This window comes from Macaca nemestrina, chromosome 17 (genome assembly GCF_043159975.1).
Source record: "Macaca nemestrina isolate mMacNem1 chromosome 17, mMacNem.hap1, whole genome shotgun sequence".
In the NCBI taxonomy this organism is placed as follows: Eukaryota; Metazoa; Chordata; class Mammalia; order Primates; family Cercopithecidae; genus Macaca; species Macaca nemestrina.
Window position 1 is genome coordinate 9,702,684 of NC_092141.1, and position 25,098 is coordinate 9,727,781.

General features: G+C 44.7%; 1 protein-coding gene across 4 annotated transcripts in view; it reads right to left on the reverse strand.

The window, feature by feature from the left end:
- The window catches only part of LOC105473583 (syntaxin 8), a 331,555-nt gene that overhangs the window by 241,903 nt on the left and 64,554 nt on the right, over positions 1–25,098 (reverse strand). For all 4 annotated transcript variants that reach the window (XR_011615369.1, XR_011615370.1, XM_071082343.1 and 1 more), the window contains exons 5-6: positions 20,285–20,409; positions 8,536–8,628 (exon numbers count right to left, since the gene is read on the reverse strand). Coding sequence is in view for 2 of the 4 variants with exons in the window: in XM_071082343.1 (XP_070938444.1) it covers positions 8,536–8,628; positions 20,285–20,409 (218 nt within the window). In the remaining 2 variants the exon portion in view is untranslated. The remainder of the gene's footprint in view (positions 1–8,535; positions 8,629–20,284; positions 20,410–25,098) is intronic.

The window sequence follows — 25,098 nt, forward strand, 5'->3', positions numbered from 1 at the left end:
AGGCGCACAGTCGTATTTTATCCTTTGAGGAGCACAGTCATATTTTCTAGCACATTCAAAGGACACGCTGGTCTCCTCAATTCCAGGACTGACGCTATAGAGACAAGTGGTTTTCCTGGTCACTCTGGTTCCCGGTGTGGCACACAAAGCAGACAGGAGACGCCCGCCTGGCCCGTGGTGCCTACACTGTAAGATCTCAATAATCCAGCATCTTGGGCACAGGCAGAGTGGGAATGGCAAGTACTTTTAGGCAAAAATAAGAGACTGGCCCCCTTTGGTAAGGTATCGCCCTATGTCTGCCAGTTTCTACAGTGGGGCTGAATCGCTATTTCATGAGCAATAGTCTCATCTTCATCAATGCCAAACAAACAAAATGCTTTAATGCAATTTAGCAACCATGTTAGTAAACACCTTCTACATGTTCACTTTAGGTAGCTATGGTGATCCTGATTTCTGGAAAAACATCTAAAATAACAGTTTCTGAAGCCTTGTTCATATTCATTAATTTAACAAATATCATCAAGCACTATTTGCCACGTGAGTTAGCACTAGAGATCTAACAATGAATAGGATAGAGTACCTCCCTCCAAGGGGCTTCCAGTGCAGTGGAGAACACAGACAAGTAAATGTCAATCAGTGAGCGAGGGATGCTATGACTGGGGAAATACAGGATTCTAGGGGAGCACGAAAGAAGGAAAAATTTCTTAGAGAAAATGATGCCCAACCTAAGCTAAAAAATATGTAAGACAGTAGCTAAAGCAAGATGTATGAAGGACTGAAGGAGGGAGCAGAGAGGGAGGAACAGTAATTGGCAGAGGCGGAAGGTGTTCTAGGCACTGGGAAAAGCTTAATGAAAGCATCAGAGGGTCAGGCGTGGTGGCTCACACCTGTAATCCTAACACTTTGGGAGGACAAGGTGGTAGACTGCCTGAGCTCAGGAGTTTGGGACCAGCCTGGGCAACATGGTAAAATCCTGTCTCTACTAAAAATACAAAAGAAAAAAAAAAAATCAGCCAGGTGTGGTGGTGTGTGCCTGTAATCTCAGCTACTCGGGAGGCTGAGGCACAAGAATCGCTTGAACCCGAGAGGTGGAGGTTGCAGTGAGGCGAGATCAGGCCACTGCACTCCAGCCTGGGCAACAGAGCGAGATTCTGTCTCAAAAAAAAAAAAAGAAAGTATCAGAGGCCAGGCCTAGCATTCCGGTGCAACTGATGAAGTGGGTCAGTATGGTGGGGTGTGTAATTCCAGTGACAGGGAATGCAATGACTAGACCACTGAGAACCAGTCTGGACTTTATCAGGAAGACATCAGGAGACCAACTTAAAATTAATAAGGTAGCTGGGTGTGGTGGCACATGCCTGTGGTCCCAGCTAGCGGGGAGGCTGAAGCAGGAAGATTGCTTAAGCCCAGGAATTCAAGTCCAGCCTGGGAAACATGGCAAGGCCCTGTCTCTTAGAAAAAAACCTAATAATGTAATAACATCTGTGTTCTGAAGACAACACTCTGAAACAAGGCAGAGAAAGGCTGAGAAGGAAGTAAGACACGAGGCAAGGTAGCAGGCTATTGCAGTAATCTAGCTAAAGGATGACAGTGACCCAGACGACAGGGGCGGTGAGGAACCAGTATGAACAGATTCTGCTGATATATAGCAAGCACAGCCGACAGGACTGGGTGACTCACCTCATGAGGAAGGAGTAACTGGGCAGACAGAGAAGGCATTCATGGAGAGGGGAGCATTGGGCCTGGCTTCCATTACATGTATACATATACCTATTCTGCTTCATAAATAGAACAGAAATAACTCTCAGTAAAAAATGTAGGCCTGCTGTTGTTCAAATTAGAAAGGAGAACAATGAGTAAACCAGATAGTGGGTCAGGCGCGGTGGCTCACGCCTGTAATCCCAGCACTTTGGGAGGCTGAGGCGGGCGGATCACCTGAGGTCAGGAGATTGAGATCAGCCTGACCAACATGAAGAAACTCCGTCTCTACTAAAAATACAAAATGAGTCAGGCGTGGTGGTGCACGCCTGTAATCCCAGCTACTCGGGAGGCTGAGGCAGGAGAATCACTTGAACCCAGGAGGTAGAGGTTGCGGTGAGATGGCGCCATTGCACTGCAGCCTGGGCAACAAGAGTGAAACTCTGTCTCAAAAAAAAACTACATAGTAACTCAGAGACAAAAAATAGGCAACTTAGAGGCTTGATCCAGGAGTTCTAAATCTGACCGGTAGGAGTTGCAGCAAGAGAAAATACAGAAAAACAGAAGGAAGGGAATGACAAAAGAATTTCCCAGAATGGAATCTCTAGATTGTAAGGGGTGTCAAGCGTCCAACACAATGAATGAAAATATACCTGCTTTGAGGCATGCTCATAAATAAAAGATCCTAACATGTTCCAGAGAGAAGGAAATAAGTCACCTATACAAGGTCAAGAATCATGATAATGAAGGGCCTAAAAGGAACAAGACCCCAGTGGCAATGGGTATAGTACAGTATGCACCGAGATCTTAGATTCCAAACAGCATTTCCCAATCAAAGGAACCAGGGATCCTTGAAGGAACAGCAGATTCCAGGGATAGGATAGAGAAAAAAGGAGAGCTTGGGACATTTTATGCTTCCAGAAAGCAACGAATTGCTCATAGATTGTCAGGGAAACATCCCAAAGGATTGGCCAATTTGGGATATTTGGGCATCAAAAGGATGGCAAAGACCTGCACGCACCAGCAGAGATTTATTCTTCGTGCGACGTCATCCATCAGATCGTGTCTCTGTGATTCCTTGTGGTGTGATTCTTTGCGGTGGCTCAGACCAAAAGGTCTCAGAAAACCAGTTCTGTTCATTTTCTTGTCTTACTGTTCTTTTTAAGAAGCTCTGCTGGGGGTGGTGGCTCAAGCCTGTAGTCCCGATACTGCGGGAGGCTGAGGTGGGAGGATTGCTTGAACTCAGGAACTCAAGACCACCCTGGGCAACACAGGGGCACCAGACCCCCATCTCTATAAAAAATAAGTTGAAATTAGCCGGGTGCTGTGGTGCAGGCCTGTAGTCCTAGATACTCAGGAGGCTGAGGTGGGAGGATCACTTGAGCCTGGGAGATGGAGGATGCAGTGAGCCATGACTGTGCCACTACACTCCAGCCTGGGCAACAGAGTGAGACCAGAACCACAACTCTGGGTTCTGGAGCAGAGCTGGGTGGTCAGTCATGAGCCCTGTGTGCCCTCCCACCCATAGAGGCCACCTGGAACTGAAGAGCACTAGAATTTGTGGCTGCAAGAGGGGACGTCATCCACTCAGCGCTCCACTCGCCACGCCCCTAGTCAGTGGCCATTAGGGTCTGTCATCACTGGGATTTTCACTTAACTGCTGATCCGTTTCCTCGCTTGGCTTGGTCACTGGCAGAGGAACAGGGTAATTACTGGGGTTGGTCGGGCCCTTTTCAATTCTCTATGAGAAGATTAGAAACTGAATTCCAAAACTGAAGATAATTCAACCTTTCAGCTTTGTGGTTATGCTCTAAGTACAACGTATTTTGTTAGTAAGATTTCGAGACTTGATTCCAAAATGACCTAGCCTCTTGTTTTCCTCATTTAATGAAAACCAAGAGAATAATTCAGCAGGCCGGTCAATCACATGCAGATATCTGCAGTCAATGTGCTGCCCTTTTCTAGCCCCCCTGACTCCCTATTGCTCAGGTCACCATAAAACTCCAGACGGGGCTGCAACCCCATTCTTTTTTTTTTTTTTTTTTTTTTTTTTTTTTTTTTGAGACGGAGTCTCGCTCTGTCACCCAGGCTGGAGTGCTGTGGCCGGATCTCAGCTCACTGCAAGCTCCGCCTCCCGGGTTCCCGCCATTCTCCTGCCTCAGCCTCCCTAGTAGCCGGGACTACAGGCGCCCGCCACCTCGCCCGGCTAGTTTTTTTTTTTTTGTATTTTTTAGTAGAGACGGGGTTTCACCGTGTTAGCCAGGATGGTCTCGATCTCCTGACCTCGTGATCCGCCCATCTCGGCCTCCCAAAGTGCTGGGATTACAGGCTTGAGCCACCGCGCCCGGCTGCAACCCCATTCTTAACACCTACAGCTATCACGGCCTTTTTTTCACTCTAACAAAAGGAATAAAAGCTGATGATGGTCCTGGCAGGGATATAGTTTTTTATCCTCAGTGAGTCTGTGTTCCTGTGACAGAAAATGGCTGACTCTGCCCTATCTCCGAGGAGCGAATGTGCACATTAGCAAACCACCAGCATAGCTGCCTTCTCTCCAGGAGGCCACCGCAGAGGAAACCAAGTTTGCATTGGCAACGAATGGAAAAATACCTCCTATGTGTATATGTACACATGTAGCCATCCGGGTATGAAATGGAGATGAGGATAGGGGAGGCGTGGAGGAAGCAGCAAAAGGGATGGGGGCAAAATGTGTGAGTCGAAGGACCTCTGACGGTGACTGTGATGCTGTGTATATACATGTCACCATGTGGATGTGCTTCTGTGCATGTGGGGGGTTTCGATCTGTAATGTGAGCGTATGAGAACCAATAAAAAGTACAGCACTAAATACATTCTCCGCATATTCAACAAGGGCACTGGTTCTCAAATTTGGCAGCACCTTGAAATCATCTGGGAAGCTTCAAAAACTACTGATGCTTGGGCCCCACCCTGGAGGTTGTGATTCACTTGGTATAAATTACTGTGGTAGGCCGGGTGCAGTGGCTCATGCCTGTAATCCCAGCATTTTGGGAGGCTGAGGCGGGTGGATCACCTGAGGTCAGGAGTTTGAAAACAGCCTGGCCAACAGGATGAAACCTCGTCACTACTAAAAATACAAAATTAGCCGGGCGTGGTGGCGGGCGCTTCTAATCCCAGCTACTTAGGAGGCTGAGTCAGGAGAATCGCTTGAACCCGGGAGGTGGAGGTTGCAATGAGCTGAGATCACACCACTGCACTCCAGCCTGGGCAACAAGGGCGAAACTCGGTCTTAAAAAAAAAAAAAAAAAAAAAATTACTGTGGTAGACAGAACAATGGCTCCCTGAAGATGTCCAGATCGTAGTCCCTGGTGTCTGTGAATATGTTAGGTTAAATGGCAAAGGAGCCATTAAGCTTGTAGAAGGAATACGGGGTGCTCATCAGCAGACCTCAAAATGGGGAGGTGATCCTGGATTATCTGGGTGGGCCCAATGTCATCACAGGGGTCCTTAAAAGTAAAAGAAGGAGGTAGCAGTCAGAGGTAGAAGTGATGCCATATGAGAAGGACTCAACCTACTGTTGTCTCTGAAGACGGAGGAAGGGGTCATGGGCCAAGGCATGTGGCTGGACCTCTCAAAGATGGAAAATCAAAAGACATGAATTCTCCCCTACATCGTCCAGAAGGAACAGCCACCCTGCCCATGCCTTAATTTTAGCCCAGTGTGACTCACATCAAACTTCTGGCCCACAGAACTGTAAGACATTAACAGCGTGAGAGAGAGAGAGAGAGAGAGAGAGAGAGAGAGAGAGAGAGAGAGAGAGAGAGAGTGTGTGTGTGTGTGTGTGTGTGTGTGTGTGTGTGTGTGTGTGGTGAGACAGAGTCTCGCTCAGTCACCCAAGGTAGAGTGCAGTGGTGTGATCTCAGCTCACTGCAACCTCTGCCTCCTGGGTTCAAGCCATTCTCCTGCCTCAGCCACCTGAGTAGCTGGGACTACAGACACCCACCACCACACCCGGCTAATTTTTGTATGTTTAATAGAGGTGGGGTTTCACCACATTGGCTAGGCTGGTCTCAAACTCCTGACCTCAAATGATCCACCCACCTCGGCCTCCCAAAGTGGTTGGGATTACAGGCGCGAGCCGCTGCACCCAGCCTTGCGTTGTTTTAAGCCACAAAACTGGTGGTAATTTGTTACAACAGCAATAGGAAACTAACATACTTCAACCTGAGGAAGCTAATTTTACAAATCAAATTAAAAAAATGAAAACAACAACAACAGAAAACTAACACAGGTATGGCCTGGTCTCTCAGAGTTTTAAAAGCACCCCAGATGATTCTAATATGTAGCAAAGTATGATAATGACTAAACCAGAGGAAAGACAAGATAAAGACGTGTGGCGTGATTGCCTTGTGCTGGACAAAGAAACGGTGCTTTCATCTGGGAACTTAGTAAATCATCCCACCAAATTACGCACCATCACTTGTTAGCCATCCACCCACAGGCACTGCAGCTTACCTGCACGTATATCACAATACATGATCATCAGTTTGGTGGCCAGAGCCCTTTCTAGTCTCACCCACTGAATAGGCTAAATTTCCTTGGGATGAGGAACAATTGCATATCAGATAGGCAGATTTTCTATAAAGCTTACTTTCCTTTATTTTTTTTTTTTTGAAATGGAGTCTTTTGCCCAGGCTGGAGCGCAGTAGCATGATCTCAGCTCACTGCAACCTCTGCCTTTTGGGTTCAAGCAATTCTCCTGCCTCAGCCTCCCAAGTAACGGGGATTACAAGCACACGCCACCATGCCCGGCTAATTTTTTGGTATCTTTAGTAGAGACGGGGTTTCACATGTTGGCCAGGCTGCTCTCAAACTCCTGACCTCGTGATCCACCCGCCTCGGCCTCCCAAAGTGCTGGGATTACAGGAATGAGTCACTGTGCCTGGCCTATAAAGCTTACTTTCTTATCAATACTATCACTTAAGGAACTGACCAATAACTGAATTATATGCAAATACATAAATTGGCCTGTTCATGTTGGTACCATCAGGACAAGAACTAAGTTGTCCTCTCTGTGCTGAAACTATTAGAACTGTAAAGAGAGAAGGCTTCTCCATTGGGTTTAGTACCCTATTTATTTATGACATGATAAACAGATGGAATTGATTTATGACAGATAAATGGAACAGCACTGTGGGAATAAACTAACTTATTCTTCCCAAGGATGGAGAACAGAAGTGCCTGCTGTAGGATTCTGAGAAGTGCAGCCCTCTCCTCAGAGCGGGTGTTCATCTATCCCCAGGGCTTCCATGCTTGCTCATACATGATGATAACTTCTCTTTCTTTTTGAGATGGAGTCTTGCTCTGTCACCCAGGCTGGAGTGCAATGGTGCAATCTCGGCTCACCACAACCTCCACGTCCTGGGTTCTAGCAATTCTCCTGCCTCAGCCTCCCAAGTAGCTGGGATTACAGGCGCACACCACCACACCCAGCTAATTTTTCGTATTTTTAATAGAGATGGGGTTTCACCGTGTTGGCCAGGCTGGTCTCGAACTCCTGATCTTGTGATCCACCTGCCTTGGTCTCCCAAAGTGTTGGAATTACAGGCATGAGCCACTGCGCCCACCTGATAACCTTTCTTGAAAGCCATTCCATCATGGTAGTATTACTAAAAGCTAAAACCTTAGATGGAATCTTTTACCTTTTCTTTTTCTCTTCCTACTTTGTCTTCTTTAGAGAGGAAGCTGGTTTAGCAGCAAAAGCAGTCACGTTAGAATCAGAAGACGTGAGCTGGAGTTTAGCTCTGTCACTCACAAATGATGTGGCCTCAGGGGGCCCAAAGCCACTCTGAGTTTTGCCTCTCACACGTGAGGAGGGCGCCGCCTTCGTGATGTTGTATGGAGATTAAATGAAATGACACAGATGAAAGCGCTTAGCACATACTGGAGGCTTTCCGTAAATGCCAGCTTCACTGCCACTCAACGACTCCACGCTGTCACACGTCACCTCTACCCTACAGCTGCTCCCATCTCTTCTCTTTGGCTCCGCCCTCCCCCTGAGCTCTGGTACATCTCCCACTGCCAACCGGACACCTCCACTCGGATCTCTCGCCGGCATCTCTAATTAGACACATGCAAATCGGACTTACCATCTCACCCCCAAACCAGTGTCTCCTCTCAAGTTCCCTGACTTCGTCCCTAACAGTAAAATCACTGGCAATCCCGTGCACCCATATTTCTTCCCCATTCCCACTCCTACAACCTATCCAGGCCCTCCTCAAGCACAAGAGCCTTGCAGATGCCTCCACATCTTAAACTCTCTTCAATCCATCCTGCTTGCAGTTTGCAAATTCAGATTTTTCCAACCAGACTTGTCACATCAAACACCGAACAAAGATATTCAAACCCTTTTCTGCCCTGAAGCCTGGTACACAGGATCGAAGAAGAGCAAACCCCACCGGGTGTGGGGATGATATGAGGCCCACACAGCCTCAGTGTACAAAGTGCTGAGCAACTGTGTATCACTGCCACATAAAAGAAAAGCTCTTGGGATGAATGGATCATAAAACACAGTATTGTTAAAAGTAGCTACTGAGAACGGAAAACTTTTTAACCAAATTTCTTTGCATAGTATTTAACAACTACAATCTAAATCTGCCACAACCCCCATTCCAATGCATTAAACTGTAACAATCATTGACATTAAACCACTTTACATGTGAGTATATGTGCTCACATATTATACATGTGAGTATAATATTTACATGAATGAGTATAATATTAAACTCATTCAACGAATGCTCAAGTCTTTAGCATTTATGTCAACGGAAAATCGGGTCAATCTCAGACTTATTCTTACCATTTTGTTCATCCAATTCATTCCCAATTTCCTGTCCCATTTGTTTTTGGCGACTTATGATGGAAGAAAGGGCATCAAGGCCTGCGTCCTGTTCTGAAAGAAAAAAGAAAAACAACTAACTAGAAACTAGAAGAAAACAACTTAAAATCCATAAGTATACCCAGGCATGTAACACAACTTAATATATAAATCAGTCAGGAAAAAAGAGATAAAAGAGTTAACATTACTTGAACAAAATTTAAAAATTAAACACCTACCTGACACCTTAAACTAAACTGCTTTCCAAAAGAATTAAGATTTTAAATATGAAAAACAAAGTAAGATTTGGAAACATGAACACTTAAACTTTCTGACACTTAATATATAAAGAGCATGTACAAATCAATAAGAAAAAGACTAAATATCCCAATTTATTATTTATTATTATTATTATTATTATTATTATTATTTTTTGAGACGGAGTCTCTGTCGCCCAGGCTGGAGTGCAGTGGTGTGATCTTGGCTCACTGGAAGCTCCGCCTCCCGGGTTCACACCATTCTCCTGCCTCAGCTCCCCAAGTAGCTGGGACTACAGGCGCCCGCCACCACGCCCGGCTAATTTTTTGTATTTTTAGTAGAGACGGGGTTTCACCGTGGTCTCAATCTCCTGACCTCATGATCCACCTGCCTCGGCCTCCCAAAGTGCTGGGATTACAGGCGTGAGCCACAGCACCTAGCATATCCCAATTTTTTAATCAGTAGAGGATACAGGCAAGAACTTCACAATAAAAAAGAAAATGAACAAATAAAAGTTTTGAAATCGCTAATTTTTTTAAAAAACAAAAAACAACTTCCTTTGGCTTATCAGATTTATAAGGATTAGAAAGAAAGACAATATCTAAGCTTAATTAAATTGTGACTATCTAGAAGCTCCCAAATACTACCTAATAGGTGAGTAAGTTTTACTGATGGCCGTATTTCTCAAGTGTTGACTGTGACCACCTTTTTACCTGCCAATTCTAAGTCTAGGAATGTATGTAAGAAAACATTCAGATAGCATGCAATGATAGATATACAAGGATATTCCCTGAAACATTTGTTTCCTGTGCCAGGTATCAACTTAGTGCCTCTCAGCTCCAAATTCACTCTCTTTGGCTGTTCTATGAAAAGGAACAAGCTGGGCACCGTGGCTCATGTAATCCCAGACACTTTGGGAAGCCAAGGCAGGAGGTTCACTTGAAGCCAGGAGTTCAAAACCATCCTGGGTCAAAAGTAAGACCTCACCTCTAGAAAATTTTCTTAAAATAATTAGCCAGGCAGCTGGGTGTGGTGGCTCATGCCTTTAATCCCAGCACTTTGGGAGGCTGAGGTGGGCAGATCACGAGCTCAGGAGATCGAGACCATCCTGGCTAACACAGTGAAACCCCGTCTCTACTAAAAATACAAAAAAAATTAGCCGGGCCTGGTGGCGGGTGCCTGTAGTCCCAGATACTGGGGAGGCTGAGGCAGAAGAATGGCATGAACCCGGGAGGCGGAGCTTGCGGTGAGCTGAGATTGCACCACTGCACTCCAGCCTGGGTGAGAGAGTGAGACTCCATCTCAAAAATAAATAAATTAATTAATTAATTGGACAGGTACGACGGCATGTACTTGTAGTGTCAGCTACTTGGGACGCTGAGGTGAGATCATCCAGGAGTTCGAGGCTGCAGTGAGCCATGATCACGCCACTGCACCCCAGCCTGGGTGATAGAGGGAGGCTCTGTCTCTACATAAAAAATAAAAATAATTTTAAAAAATTTTTAAAAAGAAAATGAACCAAGGCCCCTTGAAGATTTTTTTCCTTTGTCAGAGTTTTTGCTTCCTGGCTCCAGCCTGCTCTCTTGGCAGGCTCCTTTAGCAACTGCAGCTCCTTCAGTGCCTGGCCCCTTCAGTGCACAGTGGCCAGCAACACCCGGAACCAGCAACTTCTCCCAGCACACACCCTCCTGGGGCAGGTTTATAACAGAGGCGCCTCCATGGAGGTTCTTCCCCATGAAGAGTTGCCCCCAGCATCCCAGAGGGCAGATCTCCGGGAGGTTCTGATAGCAGGGCACCCCTGGGGCTTCCGTGAAATTCAGGGACCCTCAGCTGAGCCCTCTCTCAGCCCTGGGGGCCTGGGGCTCCTCCCTGGACACTCTGTCTCAGGCTGAGACTTGGTGACTGCAGCTTATCCCTGCTAGTTCTGTATTCTTCAGAGTTATTCTGACCTCTTGTTAGCTAATACCTCATTACTCTAATCTCTGTTATAGTTAACAATTTACATTCAACTTTCCCTGTCAAGTTTCTCTCTCCCGATTAGACCCAGAGTGATATATTTATAACAGTGAAAAATTAGAAAGTACCTAAATGCCCAACAGAGATTTGTTTAAAAATGTATAGTATATCCATATAGTAAAACACTATACAGCCATTGAAAATCACATCGTTTATATATATTTTGATGTTGAAAGAAGTTCATATGTTCTTAAGTAGAAAAGCAGGAAGCTGGACGCAATGGCTCACGCCTGCAATCCCAGCACTTTAGGGGGCTGAAGCGGGCAGATCACTTGAGCCCAGGAGTTTGAGACCAGACTGGGCAACAATGTCTGTCTCTACTAGAAATACAAAAATTATCTGGGTGTGGTGACATGTGCCTATAGTCCCCGCTACTCAGAGAAGAATGGATCACTTGAGTGTGGGAGGTAGAGGTCACAGTGAGCCGAGATCGCGCCACTGCACTCCAGCCTGGGTAACAGAGTGAGAACCTGTCTCAAAAAAAAAAAGATACAAAACAAAGTATAGTAAAACACCTTTTGTTTTAAAAATGAAAATGTATTACTTTGAAACTTTCTGCAAATTTAAAGAGCAAAGTGAGTTTTTGGAAATTTAAAGAAAAAGGTGAGTTTAACTCAAGTCACTCGAGATCTTTTCTTTAAAATTTAATATGTATTTTTTTAACTGAGGGTCTCGGTCGTCTCTTTGTAAAAATTTTCTTCCTCTAATTTCAGGTGCTTTGAGAACACTGTGACGCTGAGTGTAATGACTCTTGTTCACCACGCAACACGCCACATGAAGGTAACATTATACCCCTCGCAGCTTCATTTGTCTACAGGGTTTTTGAAATGACTGTTTCACATAAAGGCATATCTACCAAAGCAGAAATCACAAAGGTCTTACTCAAGGTTGCATTAACATTTACTTATATTTTTTTCCAAGTCTTTTTATGGAATTAAACCATTAAACTTAGCTCTTTAATTCATCTGGAATTTATTTAAACTAACGGTGTGAGGTAAGAACCCCTTCGTGACATTGTTTGACACTCTTAACTTTTTTTAACTATACAAATAACCTGCCGTCTTTAGGGATCATTCAAAAGGACCATTTTATAGTAAAATCACTTTATAATGAGGTCCTCTTGGTCTTTAATAACAACCTCCTGGATGGCCTCCAAGATAAATCCATCCTCAACCAAGTGCTCCTATAGGATGACTGATGTTATAGTAAAATTCTAAATGCATCTGATGAATAATCTATATATATAGGACCGAGGGTCAAGTGTCAATGTGGATTAAAAGATAAAACCATTTAAAAAGAGGAAAGGAGATTCCTCCAGTTTCCATTAGGAAAAGAGCCATTAAACTCCTAAAATTGCTTTATTTAGTAGAGACATAGATGATGAATGAAAAATACACTAATAACACTCTTTAATCTCAAACTTGACTCATTATCTGACTTAGCAACCTGATGATCATCTACTACACAGGAGAAAGAGAGCTGAAAGTTCTGTTCCACTCTAATAATTTTTAGAAGCTTAGCAATTCTCTCCACATCTTTAAGTGCTGCAATAAATTTTCATTTCACAATCCAAAGACACAGAAGATTCAGATAATCAATATGCTGCAGAGGTAATAATAATCACTTTCACAACCTGGGCTTCCCCAAGTCCTGAAGAGGCATTTCTAACGGGAGGTGGTATGGCTATCTTGGAGACAAGGATCAAAATACAATGCTGCTGACTGCAAAAATATAAATAATCAAGAACCATGCATGGGCATGGTGGTGTGCGCCTGTAGTCTCAGCTATTCGGGAAGCTAAGACAGGAGGACTACTTGAGCCCAGAAGATCAAGTCCAGCCTGGGCAATACAGCAAGATGCCTGTCTCAAAAAGAAAAAAAGAAGAAGAAACCATACCACGTAGTTTCTTTTTTCTTTGAGACAGAGTTTCGCTCTTGTTGCCCAGGCTGGAGTACAATAGCATGATCTCGGCTCACTGTAAGCTCCACCTTCCAGGTTCAAGCAATTCTCCTGTCTCAGTCTCCCCCGGTGGCTGGGATTACAGGCGTCCGCCACCACGCCTAGCAAATTTTTGTAATTTTAGTCAAGATGAGGTTTTGTCATGTTGGCCAGGCTGGTCTCGAACTCCTGACCTCAGGTGATCCACCCGCCTCGGCCTCCCAAAGTGCTGGGATTACAGGTGTGAGCCACCACGCCCGGCCACCATGTAGTTTCTTACCAACAAAATTACCATCATGTCGTAACTGCTAAAATTTGCCCTACTCTTTCACATAATCCAAGTCACTATGATATCACAAGAGGATACTCTATTAGTCATTATTCTATCTTACAATGATTTGAATTTTTAAAAATGATGGATCATTGTTACAGATAGAATAATATCCCCCATGTCTAAGATGTCCACGTCCTAATCCCTGGATCCTATGAATATATTCCCTCACATGGCAAAAGGGACTTTGCAGATGTAATTAAGGTGGAAGAATCTGAGGTGGGGGAGTAGCCGGCATCATCCAGGTGGACCCAACATAATCACATGAGTCCTGAAAAGCAGAGAACCTTTCCCGGCTGCTGTCAGAGGGAGCATGAAGAAGGGTCAGAGAGAGAGAACTCGCTGGCTTTGAAGATGGAAGAAGGGATGTGGGAGGCCTCTAGAAGCTAGACAAAGGGAATGAATTCTCCAGAACGAGCCTCCAGAAAGGAATCAAGCTAACAGCTTGATCTGAGCCCTGTGGGACCCGCATTGGACTTCTCACCTACAGAACTGTAAGATCATAAATGGGTTTTAAGTCACTAAGTTTGTGCTAATTTATTAAAGCAGCAATAGAAAACCAATACAATCTTTTTTAAAAAAATCTCTTTGAAGTTATTAGGTGTTTGGATACTTCCCATCTGTAGACGTTCAGAAATGCAGGATCTGGACTGTGGGAAACTAAAGGGCAAAGGCAGCTTCAAAGAAGAAACTGCGCAGAAGGAAAAAGAAGAGTTGGAAAAAGAACCTATATATTAAAGCAATTTAAGAGACATAACTAGTTGCAATGTATGGGCCATATTTAGATCCTGAATTGAACTATCTAAAACAAAACATCACAGCACGATCAGGGAAACCTGGATGCTGAGTGTTTGATTAGATTCAGGAAATACTGTTAACTTCTTAAGGGTGACAATGGCATGTGACTATAGTTTTCCAAACATATTTTAGACATATATTCTCGAATATCCACTGATGAAATGATACGATGTCTGGGATTTGCTTCCAAAATAACCTAGGGGCCGGGTAGGATGGGTAGGTTACTGGATGGTATATACATGTGAACAGATGGGCTATAAGTTGAAAATCACTGAGGCTGGAGGATGAGTAGGACAAAGTCATTATCTGACACTCTCTACTACTTTTACGTGTTTGAAATTTTCCACAGTAAAAAGTTATCAGGCCGGGCACGGGGGCTCATGCCTATAATCCCAGCACTTTGGGAGGCCAAGGCGGGTGGATCACCTAAGGTCAGGAGTTCGAGACCAGCCTGGCCAACATGGTGAAACCCTGTCTCTACTAAAAATACAAAAAAATTAGCCAGGCCTGGTGGCGGGTGCCTGTAATCTCAGCGACTCAGGAGGCTGAGGCAGAAGAATAGCTTGAACCCGGGAGGTGGAGGTTGCAGTGAGCCAAGATCGTGCCATTGCACTCCAGTCTGGGTGACAGAGCAAGACTCTGTCTTAAAAAAAAAAAAAAAAAAAAAAAAAAAAGGGACAACCCTAAGAGCTGCAACCACAGTTCCTGAATTGAGTACAAGATCCAGACCCCAATGGTTGTCTTCTCCTATGTCTTTGACATACATGAGACTTCTTCTTTTCCTATTTCTTTGCCCCAGATCTGAGCCCAGCTAGTGGCACGGAGCACCAACATATTTAAATCAAGGACTGAAATGTACACCACTTGTTTAAATCAATGAATGACCACAGAGGGCCCTCCAGGTTTACAAAAGAAAGGAATACAGTCTCTGCCAGACAGAAAGCCTCCTGGCCAATACTAGAGAGCGCTCTGAGTTTACACAGTCAAAAACATAGTTGATGTCGTGTTGCCCAATGCCCACAGAGAAGCAATGAACCTTTCACATTTAACATATACATGAATGAAAGAGAAGAAAATTAGGTCGCCTGGGTGCAGTGGCTCACGCCTATAATCCTAGCACTTTGGGAGCCTGAGGCGGGTGGATCATCTGAGGTCAGGAGTTCGAGACCAGCCTGGCCAACATGGCCAAATCCCGTCTCTACTAAAAATACAAATATTAGCCAGATGCGTTGGAATGCGCCTGTAGTCCCAGCAACTTGGGAGGCTGAGGCTGGAGAATCGCTTGAACCCAGGAGGCGGAGGTTGTAGTGAGTTGAGATGGCACCACTGCACTCCAGCCTGGGTGACAGAGTGAGACTCCATCTCAAAAAAAGAGAAAAAAAAATTAGGTCAAGCTAGATAAAAAGTTAATCACTTGGGAGGCCGAGACAGGCGGATTACGAGGTCAGGAGATCGAGACCATCCTGGCTAACACGGTGAAATCCCATCTCTACTAAAAATACAAAAATTGGCCGGGCGCAGTGGCTCAAGCCTGTAATCCCAGCACTTTGGGAGGCCGAGACGGGCGGATCACGAGGTCAGGAGATCGAGACCATCCTGGCTAACACAATGAAACCCCGTCTCCACTAAAAATACAAAAAAATTAGCCGGGCGTGGTGGCGGCGCCTGTAGTCCCAGCTACTCGGGAGGCTGAGGCAGGAGAATGGCGGGAACCCGGGAGGCGGAGCTTGCAGTGAGCCAAGATCGCGCCACTGCACTCCAGCCTGGGCGACAGAGCGAGACTCCGCCTCAAAAAAAAAAATACAAAAATTAGCCGGGTGTGGTGGCGGGCACCTGTAGTCCCAGCTACACGGGAGGCTGAGGCAGGAGAATGGCGAGAACCCGGGAGGCAGAGCTTGCAGTGAGTGGAGCTCGTGCCACTGCACTCCAGCCTGGGCGACAGAGCGAGACTCCATCTCAAAAAAAAAAAAAAAAAAAGTTAATCACTATGTTAGAAGACTCAGAGCAAGTTTAAGAATAGATGTTTTTATTTTTGTTTTAAGATTTTAGGAAAGGAATCCTTCTAGTCTCGGTGACAGCTACAAGAAAGGGTATCTTCAAAGAAAGTTGTCCATGAAGCTGTGACTGCAAGGGTTCAAAAGTTAGCTACTAAGATTCCCAGGTGTGAAATGGAGTCTGACTAGCCACCTTCCACAGCCCTATTTCACATGCGAACACCGAAAGACCTAAGAACGCAGACATCTAGAACGATTGTACAATTTCCCGCTAGAGTCTGGAAAGAACATCTATAGAAAAACCATAGGACTAGATGGAGCTGATGAAGAAACCCCATCAACAGAGACCTCCTGGGTAAAGGCGGAATGACACTTCATACTTCCCCAAGGTCCGCGATCCATCCGACTCAGGGACAAGGGTCTACAATAACCAAAACGTTTTGAAACAAGAAACAAGTACCTTTGTTTCTTCTATCTCAGGGATCTTTCAGGCAATTAAGTGATTGTCATCACCCACCCATCTTCTGCCTATTGCCCATTTCACGCTTCAAATTACAGCTTAAGGGGCACAGAAGCCAAACTGGCTAATTTGTTATGATGAGGCCTCACTTCTAGGTTAGGCAAGGAAGATATTCCCTGCCCTTCGGACTATGTTCTACCAGTGAACTGTTATTTTGGGATGATTTTCAAAGTTTCTAAGGGTCAGCTAGAGTGCAGAATGGCTAAGGGATTCCACAGGCTAAAGGAAGTTAGAAATGACCTTTTATGGCTCTTTATTTTCACTTAATGCAGGACCTGGCAATGACGCAGACAAAGCCATAGCAACCTCAGCACATTGTCAAGATTCTTGAGGCAGAGAAAAGGCTAATAAGGGTTCTGTGTGAAGATTACTTCTGTTTTTGTATTTGTCCTTGAAAGCTCGCTAGCAAAGAGGAATATGGCATTTCTTTTTTTTTTTCTTTTTTTTCTCAAAACAGAGTCTTGCCCTGTCACCAGGCTGGAGTGCACTGGCGTGATCTCAGCTCACTGCAAGCTCTGCCTCCCAAGTTCAAGCCATTCTCCTGCCTCAGCCTCCCGAGTAGCTGGGACTACAGGTGCCCGCCACCACGTCCAGCTATTTTTTGTATTTTTAGTAGAGATGGGGTTTCACCATGTTGGCCAGGATGGTCTCAATCTCTTGACCTTGTGATCCGCTTGCCTCAGCCTCCCCAAGTGCTGGTGTGAGCCACCGGAATATAGCATTTCAAAACACAAAGGTAAGATCAGTGGAAAGAAACTGACCTGCAATGTGCATTGCCACTCCCCCTAAACTCCACCCACACCCCACCGGCCAGCAGGCTTCCCAAGGGTGAGAATCTTCATAAGGAAGCTCTGTTCTGGAGACTGTGACAAACACTTTGAGGAGCATCCTCTCACACCAACCTAAAGCAACCCCTGAAAGTAGCACCTTCTCCAGGACAAGCATCCTCTTCCCGACTGAAAACAGCTTCTCTTGTCAAAATGCAACAATGCCAGAAAATGCATGAGTATCAGCTATAAGGTGCTCCATTCAGGAACTGTGAATCCTGAAGAGTGGTTGTGCTGCATGTAAAGCTGTGTTGCGGCCGGGCGCGGTGGCTCAAGCCTGTAATCCCAGCACTTTGGGAGGCCGAGATGGGTGGATCACGAGGTCAGGAGATCGAGACCATCCTGGCTAACACGGTGAAACCCCATCTCTACTAAAAAATACAAAAAACTAGCCGGGCGAGGTGGCGGGCGCCTGTAGTCCCAGCTACTCAGGAGGCTGAGGCAGGAGAATGGCGTGAGCCCAGGAGGCGGAGCTTGCAGTGAGCCGAGATCCGGCCACTGCACTCCAGCCTGGGCGACAGAGCGAGACTCCGTCTCAAAAAAAAAAAAAAAAAAAAACATATAATTTTTTACTTGCAAATTAAAAATTGTTTTAAATTTAGAAAGTCATACAGCTAACTATATGACTTAGTCATTCCACTTGTAGGTATTTACCTCAGGAAAAAAATGCAAATTTATGTCCATACAAAGACTTATACATGAATGCAAATAGCAGCTTTCTTTGTAACAGCCAAAAACTGAAAACCACCCAAATATTAATCAACAGGTGAATGGATACACAGATTGAGGTAAATCCACACAATGGAATACAAATCTACAATGTAAGAGTGAAACGCAGGCCAGGCATGGTGGCTCACGCCTATAATCCCAGGACTTTGGGAGGCTGAGTCGGGTGGATTGCTTGAGGTCAGGAGATCAAGACCAGCCTGGCCAACATGGTGAAACCCCATCTCTACTAAAAATACAAAAAAAATTAACTGGGCATGATGGCGGGCGCCTGTAATCCCAGCCACTCGGGAAGCTGAGGCAGGAGAATTGCTTGAACCCAGGAGGTGGAGGTTGTGGTGGGCCAAGATCGTACCACTGCACTCCAGCCTAGGCAACAAAGCCAGACTGTGTCTCAAAAAAAAAGAAAAGAGTGAAATACTGATATACATAACCAGTTCAATGAATCTTAAAATAATTATGCTTAGACAAAGAAGCCAGAGCCCCTTCTTCCCCAAAAGATACATACTGTATAGTTCTATTTACATAAAATTATAGAAAATAGAAACTAATTTATAGTGACAAAAAGCAGTTCAGCAGTTGTCTGAGCATGGCGGGGAGGAACAATAGGAAGAATTACAAAGAGGCATGAAGAAAACTTTTGGGAGTAACGATTAGGTTCATTATTTTTATTGTAGTGATGGTTTCACAGGCATATATACATGTCAAAGCTTATCAAATCATATACTTCAAACATAGGTCATTTATGATCACATCAACTATATATCAATAAAACTGATTTTAGATTTATTTTCTCCTCCTCCTCCTCCCTCTTCCTTTTTATTTGTTAATTTTTTTAAAGATGGGATTTTACTATGTTGCCTAGGCTAGTGTCAAACTCCTACATTCAAGCCATCCTGTCACCTTGGCCTCCCAAAGTGTCAGGAGTACAGGTGTGTGCCACCAGGCCTGGCAATAAAGCTGATTTTAAAAAGCAGAATTAGAAAGAATAATATAGCTGTACATACTGACATTTTATAAAGTTCATAACACATACTAAGTCTTTTTTTTTTTTCTTTGAGCTGAAGTCTCACTCAGTCATCCAGGCTGGAGTGCAGTGGCACGCTATATCAGTTCACTGCAACCTCTGCCTCCTGGGTTCAAGTGATTCTCCTGCCTCAGGCTTCCGAGTAGCTGAGTTTACAGGTGCGTGCCACCACATGCGGCTAATTATTTTATTTTTAGTAGAGACTGGGTGTCACCACATTGGCCAGGCTGGTCTCTAACTCCTGATGTCAGGTGATCCACCCGCCTTGGCCTCCCAAAGTGCTGGGATTGCAGGCGTGAGCCACCACACCCAGCCGACACATACTAAGTTTTAAAAAGGTGTGGAATTATATATATATGGAGAGAGCTAACTATCTCATGATTTCATTTATGTAAAGTAAGTATATTTATATTGAATATATGTATGTGAATATATACAAAAGGTCTAAGGAAATACATATTAATCTGTTTCCAGTTTGAGATTGGAGAACCAATATGGAGGGCTTTCATCTTATACATTCCTATATTGTTTACACTTTGTATAACAATCATGCATTACTTCTGAAATTTTACAAATATAAGAAAGTTTAAAAAAAAAAAAAAGTAAAAAAGCCACAGGGCAAAAGATAAAAAAGAAAAGCCAAATTGACATATTTTATAACAACAACAACAACCAAAAAATGGAGTCTTGAGTTTGGAGACTAATTCCCAGTCGTGAAGCTAAAGCACAGAGCATAGGCATCAAATTCACTCGGACTTCGACTCAGATCTGCTGTCTCTGCTGTTACCCAATGGAAAGTCACCACTTCCATGAGCCACCGAGATGAGTGACAGCAACTGTCTATTCCCCAGGTATCCTGAGGCACACGCCAAAAGCTTTAAAGGACCAGCAGTTTTCACTCCAATTTTCAATGGGGATGAGGAACAATCAAGGTTTCAGTAAAAAATCTGGTGGTCAGGCGCAGTGGCTCACGCCTGTAATCCCAGCACTTTGGGAGGCCAAGGTGGGAGGATCATGAGGTCAGGAGATCAAGACCATCCTGGCTAATAGGGTGAAACCCTGTCTTGACTAAAAAAATACAAAAAATTAGCCAGGCATGGTGGCACACGCCTGTAGTCCCAGCCTCTCGGAAGACTGCGGCAGGAGAATCGTTTGAACCCAAGAGGTGGAGGTTGCAGTGAGCCAAGATCACGCCACTGCACTCCAGCCTGGGTGACAGAGAAAGATTCTGTCTCAAAAAAACAAAAAAAATTCTGGCAAGGTTTCTGAGCCCACACTCCTCAGGGTATTTGGTACCTTGGATAATTTTCTGCTGCTGTTGCCGGATTTCATCAAAACCCAAGCCTCTGGTCTCCTCTGGCTCCTCAAAGAGCCAAGGGTTGGGTGCTCCTCGCTTAGCCTCTTCACTCATCAGGCTGGACCTAAAGAACAATATTAAATGATATTGATATATCTCAAAACATGCAGCTCAAATGCAAATTACTCCCACCAAGTGCAGAGGTGGCCAGCCTTGAATGCTTTGAAAATTCAATTCAAACACAATTTTTTGCATCCTGAGTTTATGCCAGGAACTGTATTCAGTGCTGGAAGAGATACAGGGATGAATAAGGCACAAGCTTGGTCCTCAGAATTACAGCCTGTTATAGAGATGATGAGAGAACATAATATTTGTACTAATCCTCTAAGAAATGTTTGAGTTAATCCTAAGAGAAGTTGGTAATAAATGAGGTTCTTAAATTTCAAAAACAGAAGGCTGAACAGTAGCCTTTTTATTAGGACAAAGTTTGTCTCAGAGGCTATGTGACCCCAAAGGTACAAATATTATTTCTCAAGCAGATACAATGTTGCGACTACAGATTGTTTTTTTTTTTGCTGTTGTTGTTGTTTTTTTTAAAGAGACCATATAATTTCCCATTAAAGGATATTTGGAGACAGGCGTAGTGGCTCATGCCTGTAATCCCAACAATCTGGGAGGCCGAGGCAGGCAGATCACCTGAAGTCAGGAGTTCCAGACCACCCTGGCCAACACGATGAAACCCTGTCTCTAATAAACACAAAAACAATTAGCCAGGCTTGGCGGTGGGCATCTGTAATCCCAGCTACTTGGGTGGCTGAGGCAGGAGAACTGCTTGAACTGGGAGGCAGAGGTTGCAGTGAGCCAATATAGCGCCACTGCACTGCAGCCTGGGTAGCAGAGCAAGACTCTGTCTCAAAAAAAAAAAAAAAAAAAAAAGGAGTATTTGATTGCTCACAGACACAGGCAGGGTTTCAATACCAATTTTGTGACTTTAATGTAGCATTCATAACAGAATAAACACATTCTGATTTGTCAATCTTAACCTTACTCCCTCTAATAATCCATGTGCCCTTTCTGCACCAGATCAGTTGGTCTCGCTATCTAAGGATCAGGAAACACATGATTTCCACCTCAATCCCCATGTTTTCAGGATTCTCCTCCTCTCAAGTAGCTCCTCTCCTCTCCCTGCCTGTCCACATTCTGTCCAAGCTGAGAAGACCATCTTGTCCAGGACACCACCTTCTGACCACTTCAACGAAGAGATGAACATTCACTTTAGAGCTCTCATCAGATTCATGAAAAATCATAGAATAAATGGTGGGTGGGACATCAGCAAGATGGCTGATTAGAGGCACCTGGTGCTCACCTGCCCCCCACTTTCTTACGGAAGGACAAAGGCAATGAATAAACAGCTAAGATTTGACTTCAGTGTGGGAAAGCACTGGACTGCAGTGGGGAAGTGGAGAGGCCCCTGTGGTGATTGAAAGTCTAGAAGGGCAGCATGAAGGCCCCCAGCCTCTGTGGCCCCATCTCTTCCACCAGGATTGGGTAGGCCTGGACATATGAGGGCCTTCTCCCTTTGAAGAAAAGGTAAGCAGGAGATTTCCACCTGCCTCCACTGCCGCGGCAAACACCTACAGTCCCTACTACAGGAGGATCCCCCAGTCCTTGCAAGTTCTGAGCCCAATTTGGAGAGCTGCTGGGAATTCGTACAGTTGCACTGCCCCAGATTAGGCGTACACCCCACTCCCCACCCACCCCATGAGCCAAGTTACTACAGCATGGCGCCATCTTCAGACCACAGCTCCCTCTGGAGTGTGCCCTCCTCTTGGGGCCAGTAGCCACTGCACCTTTCCAGCACTGGGACTCCATCTTCATGCCACCAAACCTACACAGGTGGCTGAACTCCACACCCCAGGCCCCAGGAATGGCTGTGACTCTGGTCCTGCACTGAAGGAAAACCACCATCCTCACTTTCAGCCACAGAAACAGTCCCACCCAGGGCAAACCCACTCTCGAGCCAACCAAACTGCTGTATACCCCCCTGCAAGCAGAAGGCCCTGTGCAACTGACAGGCTAGCACAGTGACTACACTCCTGCATCCAGGATCTGTGACACAGTCGGGCAGTGCAGCCCCCTACAGACATGCCCCCAGCCTACTGAAAGGCTCCCCACCTCAATCAGGGCCTGAGAAACAACCCTGCAGGATGCCCCTGGCAGACATAACCCCAAGTCAGCCAAGTGGCCCTATGTCCACATCCCAGGCCTGAAAAACAGCCCATGGGTTACCCCCAGCAGCAACTCCCCTAGGCCAGCTGAGCAGCCCTGTGTTCACATCTCAGGTCTGAGATGCAACTCCTCAGGCCACTCCCGGCAGACATGCCCAGAGGGCTGTCAAGCAGCCTTATGCCCACCTCTCATGCCTGAGAAATAGCCCTGTGGGCTGTCTGCAGCAGGCATTCCCCCCAGGAGAGCTGAGCAGCAGTGTGCCCATGTCCCAAACCTGAGAAACAGTCCAACAGGCCACCTCTGGCAGGCATACTCCCAGCCTGGCCAAGCAACCAAGCAACTGTGCCCTCAGCCAGAGTAAGGGAAGCAACCCCAACCCCAGCAAGTGAGACTCCAAGTTGGACAACCCACCATGTGAATGCATGCATCGTTGACCTGACAAATAGCCCAGTGAGCACATCCCTGGCAAAGTCATGCCACCACCACCACAAAGCCTCTCAGCTGAGGCCACTGAGACACTCACAAACATCACTAGCATGGATTACAGTTGAAGAAACTATACAAAAACTACACTACTATGCCCACCTGGAACCAAAACCAATGCATCCCACTAAACCAACACCCCAAGATCCATTCATATGAATATTTCTTTCCCTGCAAAACCTACTGCATAGAATTGGAAGAAGCAACTATTCCACCAGATGCATAGAAATCAACATAGGGATACATTGAACATGAAAAAGTAAGGAAACATGACACCTCCAAAGGAATACAATAATTCCTGTGTAATAGACCCCAATGATAGAGAAATATACAAAATGACAGAAAAAGATTTCAAAATAGTAATGTTACAGTGAGATACAAGATAATAGAGCTAGACGATTTGATGAAATCAGGAAAACAATTCATGACTTGAATAAGAAATTCAACAAGAAGATAAATACCATAAAAAAGAACAAAACAGGTATCCTAGAGTAAAATAATTCAATGAATAAACAAATACAAGCTAGAAGCTTTACCAAAAGAATAGACCAAGCAGAATTTTATTTATTTATTTATTTATTTATTTATTTACTTATTTAGAGACAGGTTCTCACTGTCACCCAGGCTGGAGTGCAGTGGCATTATCTCAGCTAATTGCAACCTCCACCTCCAGGGTGTGCCATCACATCCAGCTAATTTTTGTATTTTTTGGTAGAGATGGGGTTTCACCATGTTAGCCAGGTTGGTATCAAACTCCTAACCTCAAGTGATCTGCCTGCCTTGGCCTCCCAAAGTGCTAGGATTACAGGTGTGAGCCACCATGAGTGGCTGAATTTTTGAACTTGAAGACAGACCTTGTGAAATAACACAGAAAAATGGAAAAAGAAAAAAGTAAAATGAAATGAAGAAAGCCTACATAATTCAGGGAACACCATTAAGTGAACATTCACATTGTAGGTGTTCCAGAAAGACAAAAGAAGGGGAAATGTACAGAAAACACTGAATGAAATAGTAGCTGAAAAATTCCCAAGTCTTGGGAGCTTCCAGATCCAGGAAGCCAAAAGAATCCCAAATAGATTCCATTCAAACAGGACCCCTCTTAAGCACATTAGAGTCAAATTATCAGAAGTCAAAGACAAAGAATTCTAAAAACAGCAAGAGAAGGACTGGGTGCAGTGGCTCATGCCTGTAATCCCAGTACTTTGGGAGACAGAGGCAGGCAGATCACGATGTCAGGAGTTCAAGACCAGCCTGGCCAACATGGTGAAACTCTGTCTCTACTAAAAATACAAAAAACTAGCTGGGTGTGGTGGCAGGTGCCTGTAATCTCAGCTACTCAGGAGGCTGAGGCAGGAGAATCACTTGAACCCAAGAGGCGGAGGTTGCAGTGAGCTGAGACCACGCCACTGCAATCCAGCCTGGGCAACAGAGCAAGACTCCATCTCAAAAACAAACAAATAACAACAACAACAAAAACAGCAAGAGAAAAGCATCAAATCACCTATGAGGGAATTCCCATTAGACTAATAGCAGATTTCTCAGCAGAAATCTTACCAATCAAGAGAGAATAGGATTTTATGTTCAAAGCACTAAAAGAAAAAAAAAAATCTGCCAACCAAGAATATTACATATAGCAAAGATATCTTCCAGAAATGAAAGAGAAATAAAATCTTTCACAGACAAGCAAAAACGAAGGTAATCCATCACGACTAGACCAGTCTTATAAGAAATGCTCAAGGGAGTACTATACTTGGAAGTGAAAAGATCATAACAGCCATTATAAAAACATGTGACACTATAAAACTCATGGGTGGAGCCAAAATACCAAGGAAAACCAGAAAGAAAGAAATCAAGCCTTATCACTTCAGAACACTACCCAACCACAAAAATAAACAATAAGACGAAGTAAGGAACAAAGGATATACAAAACAACCAGAAATCAATAAAATGACAAGATAAGTCCTCACCTATTAATAATAACCTTGAATGTAGGTGAATTAAATAACTCATTAAAAGACATAGACTGGATAACTAGATTAAAAACAACAACAACAACAACAACAAAAAACAAGACTAGACTCAACTATATGCTGCCTAAAAG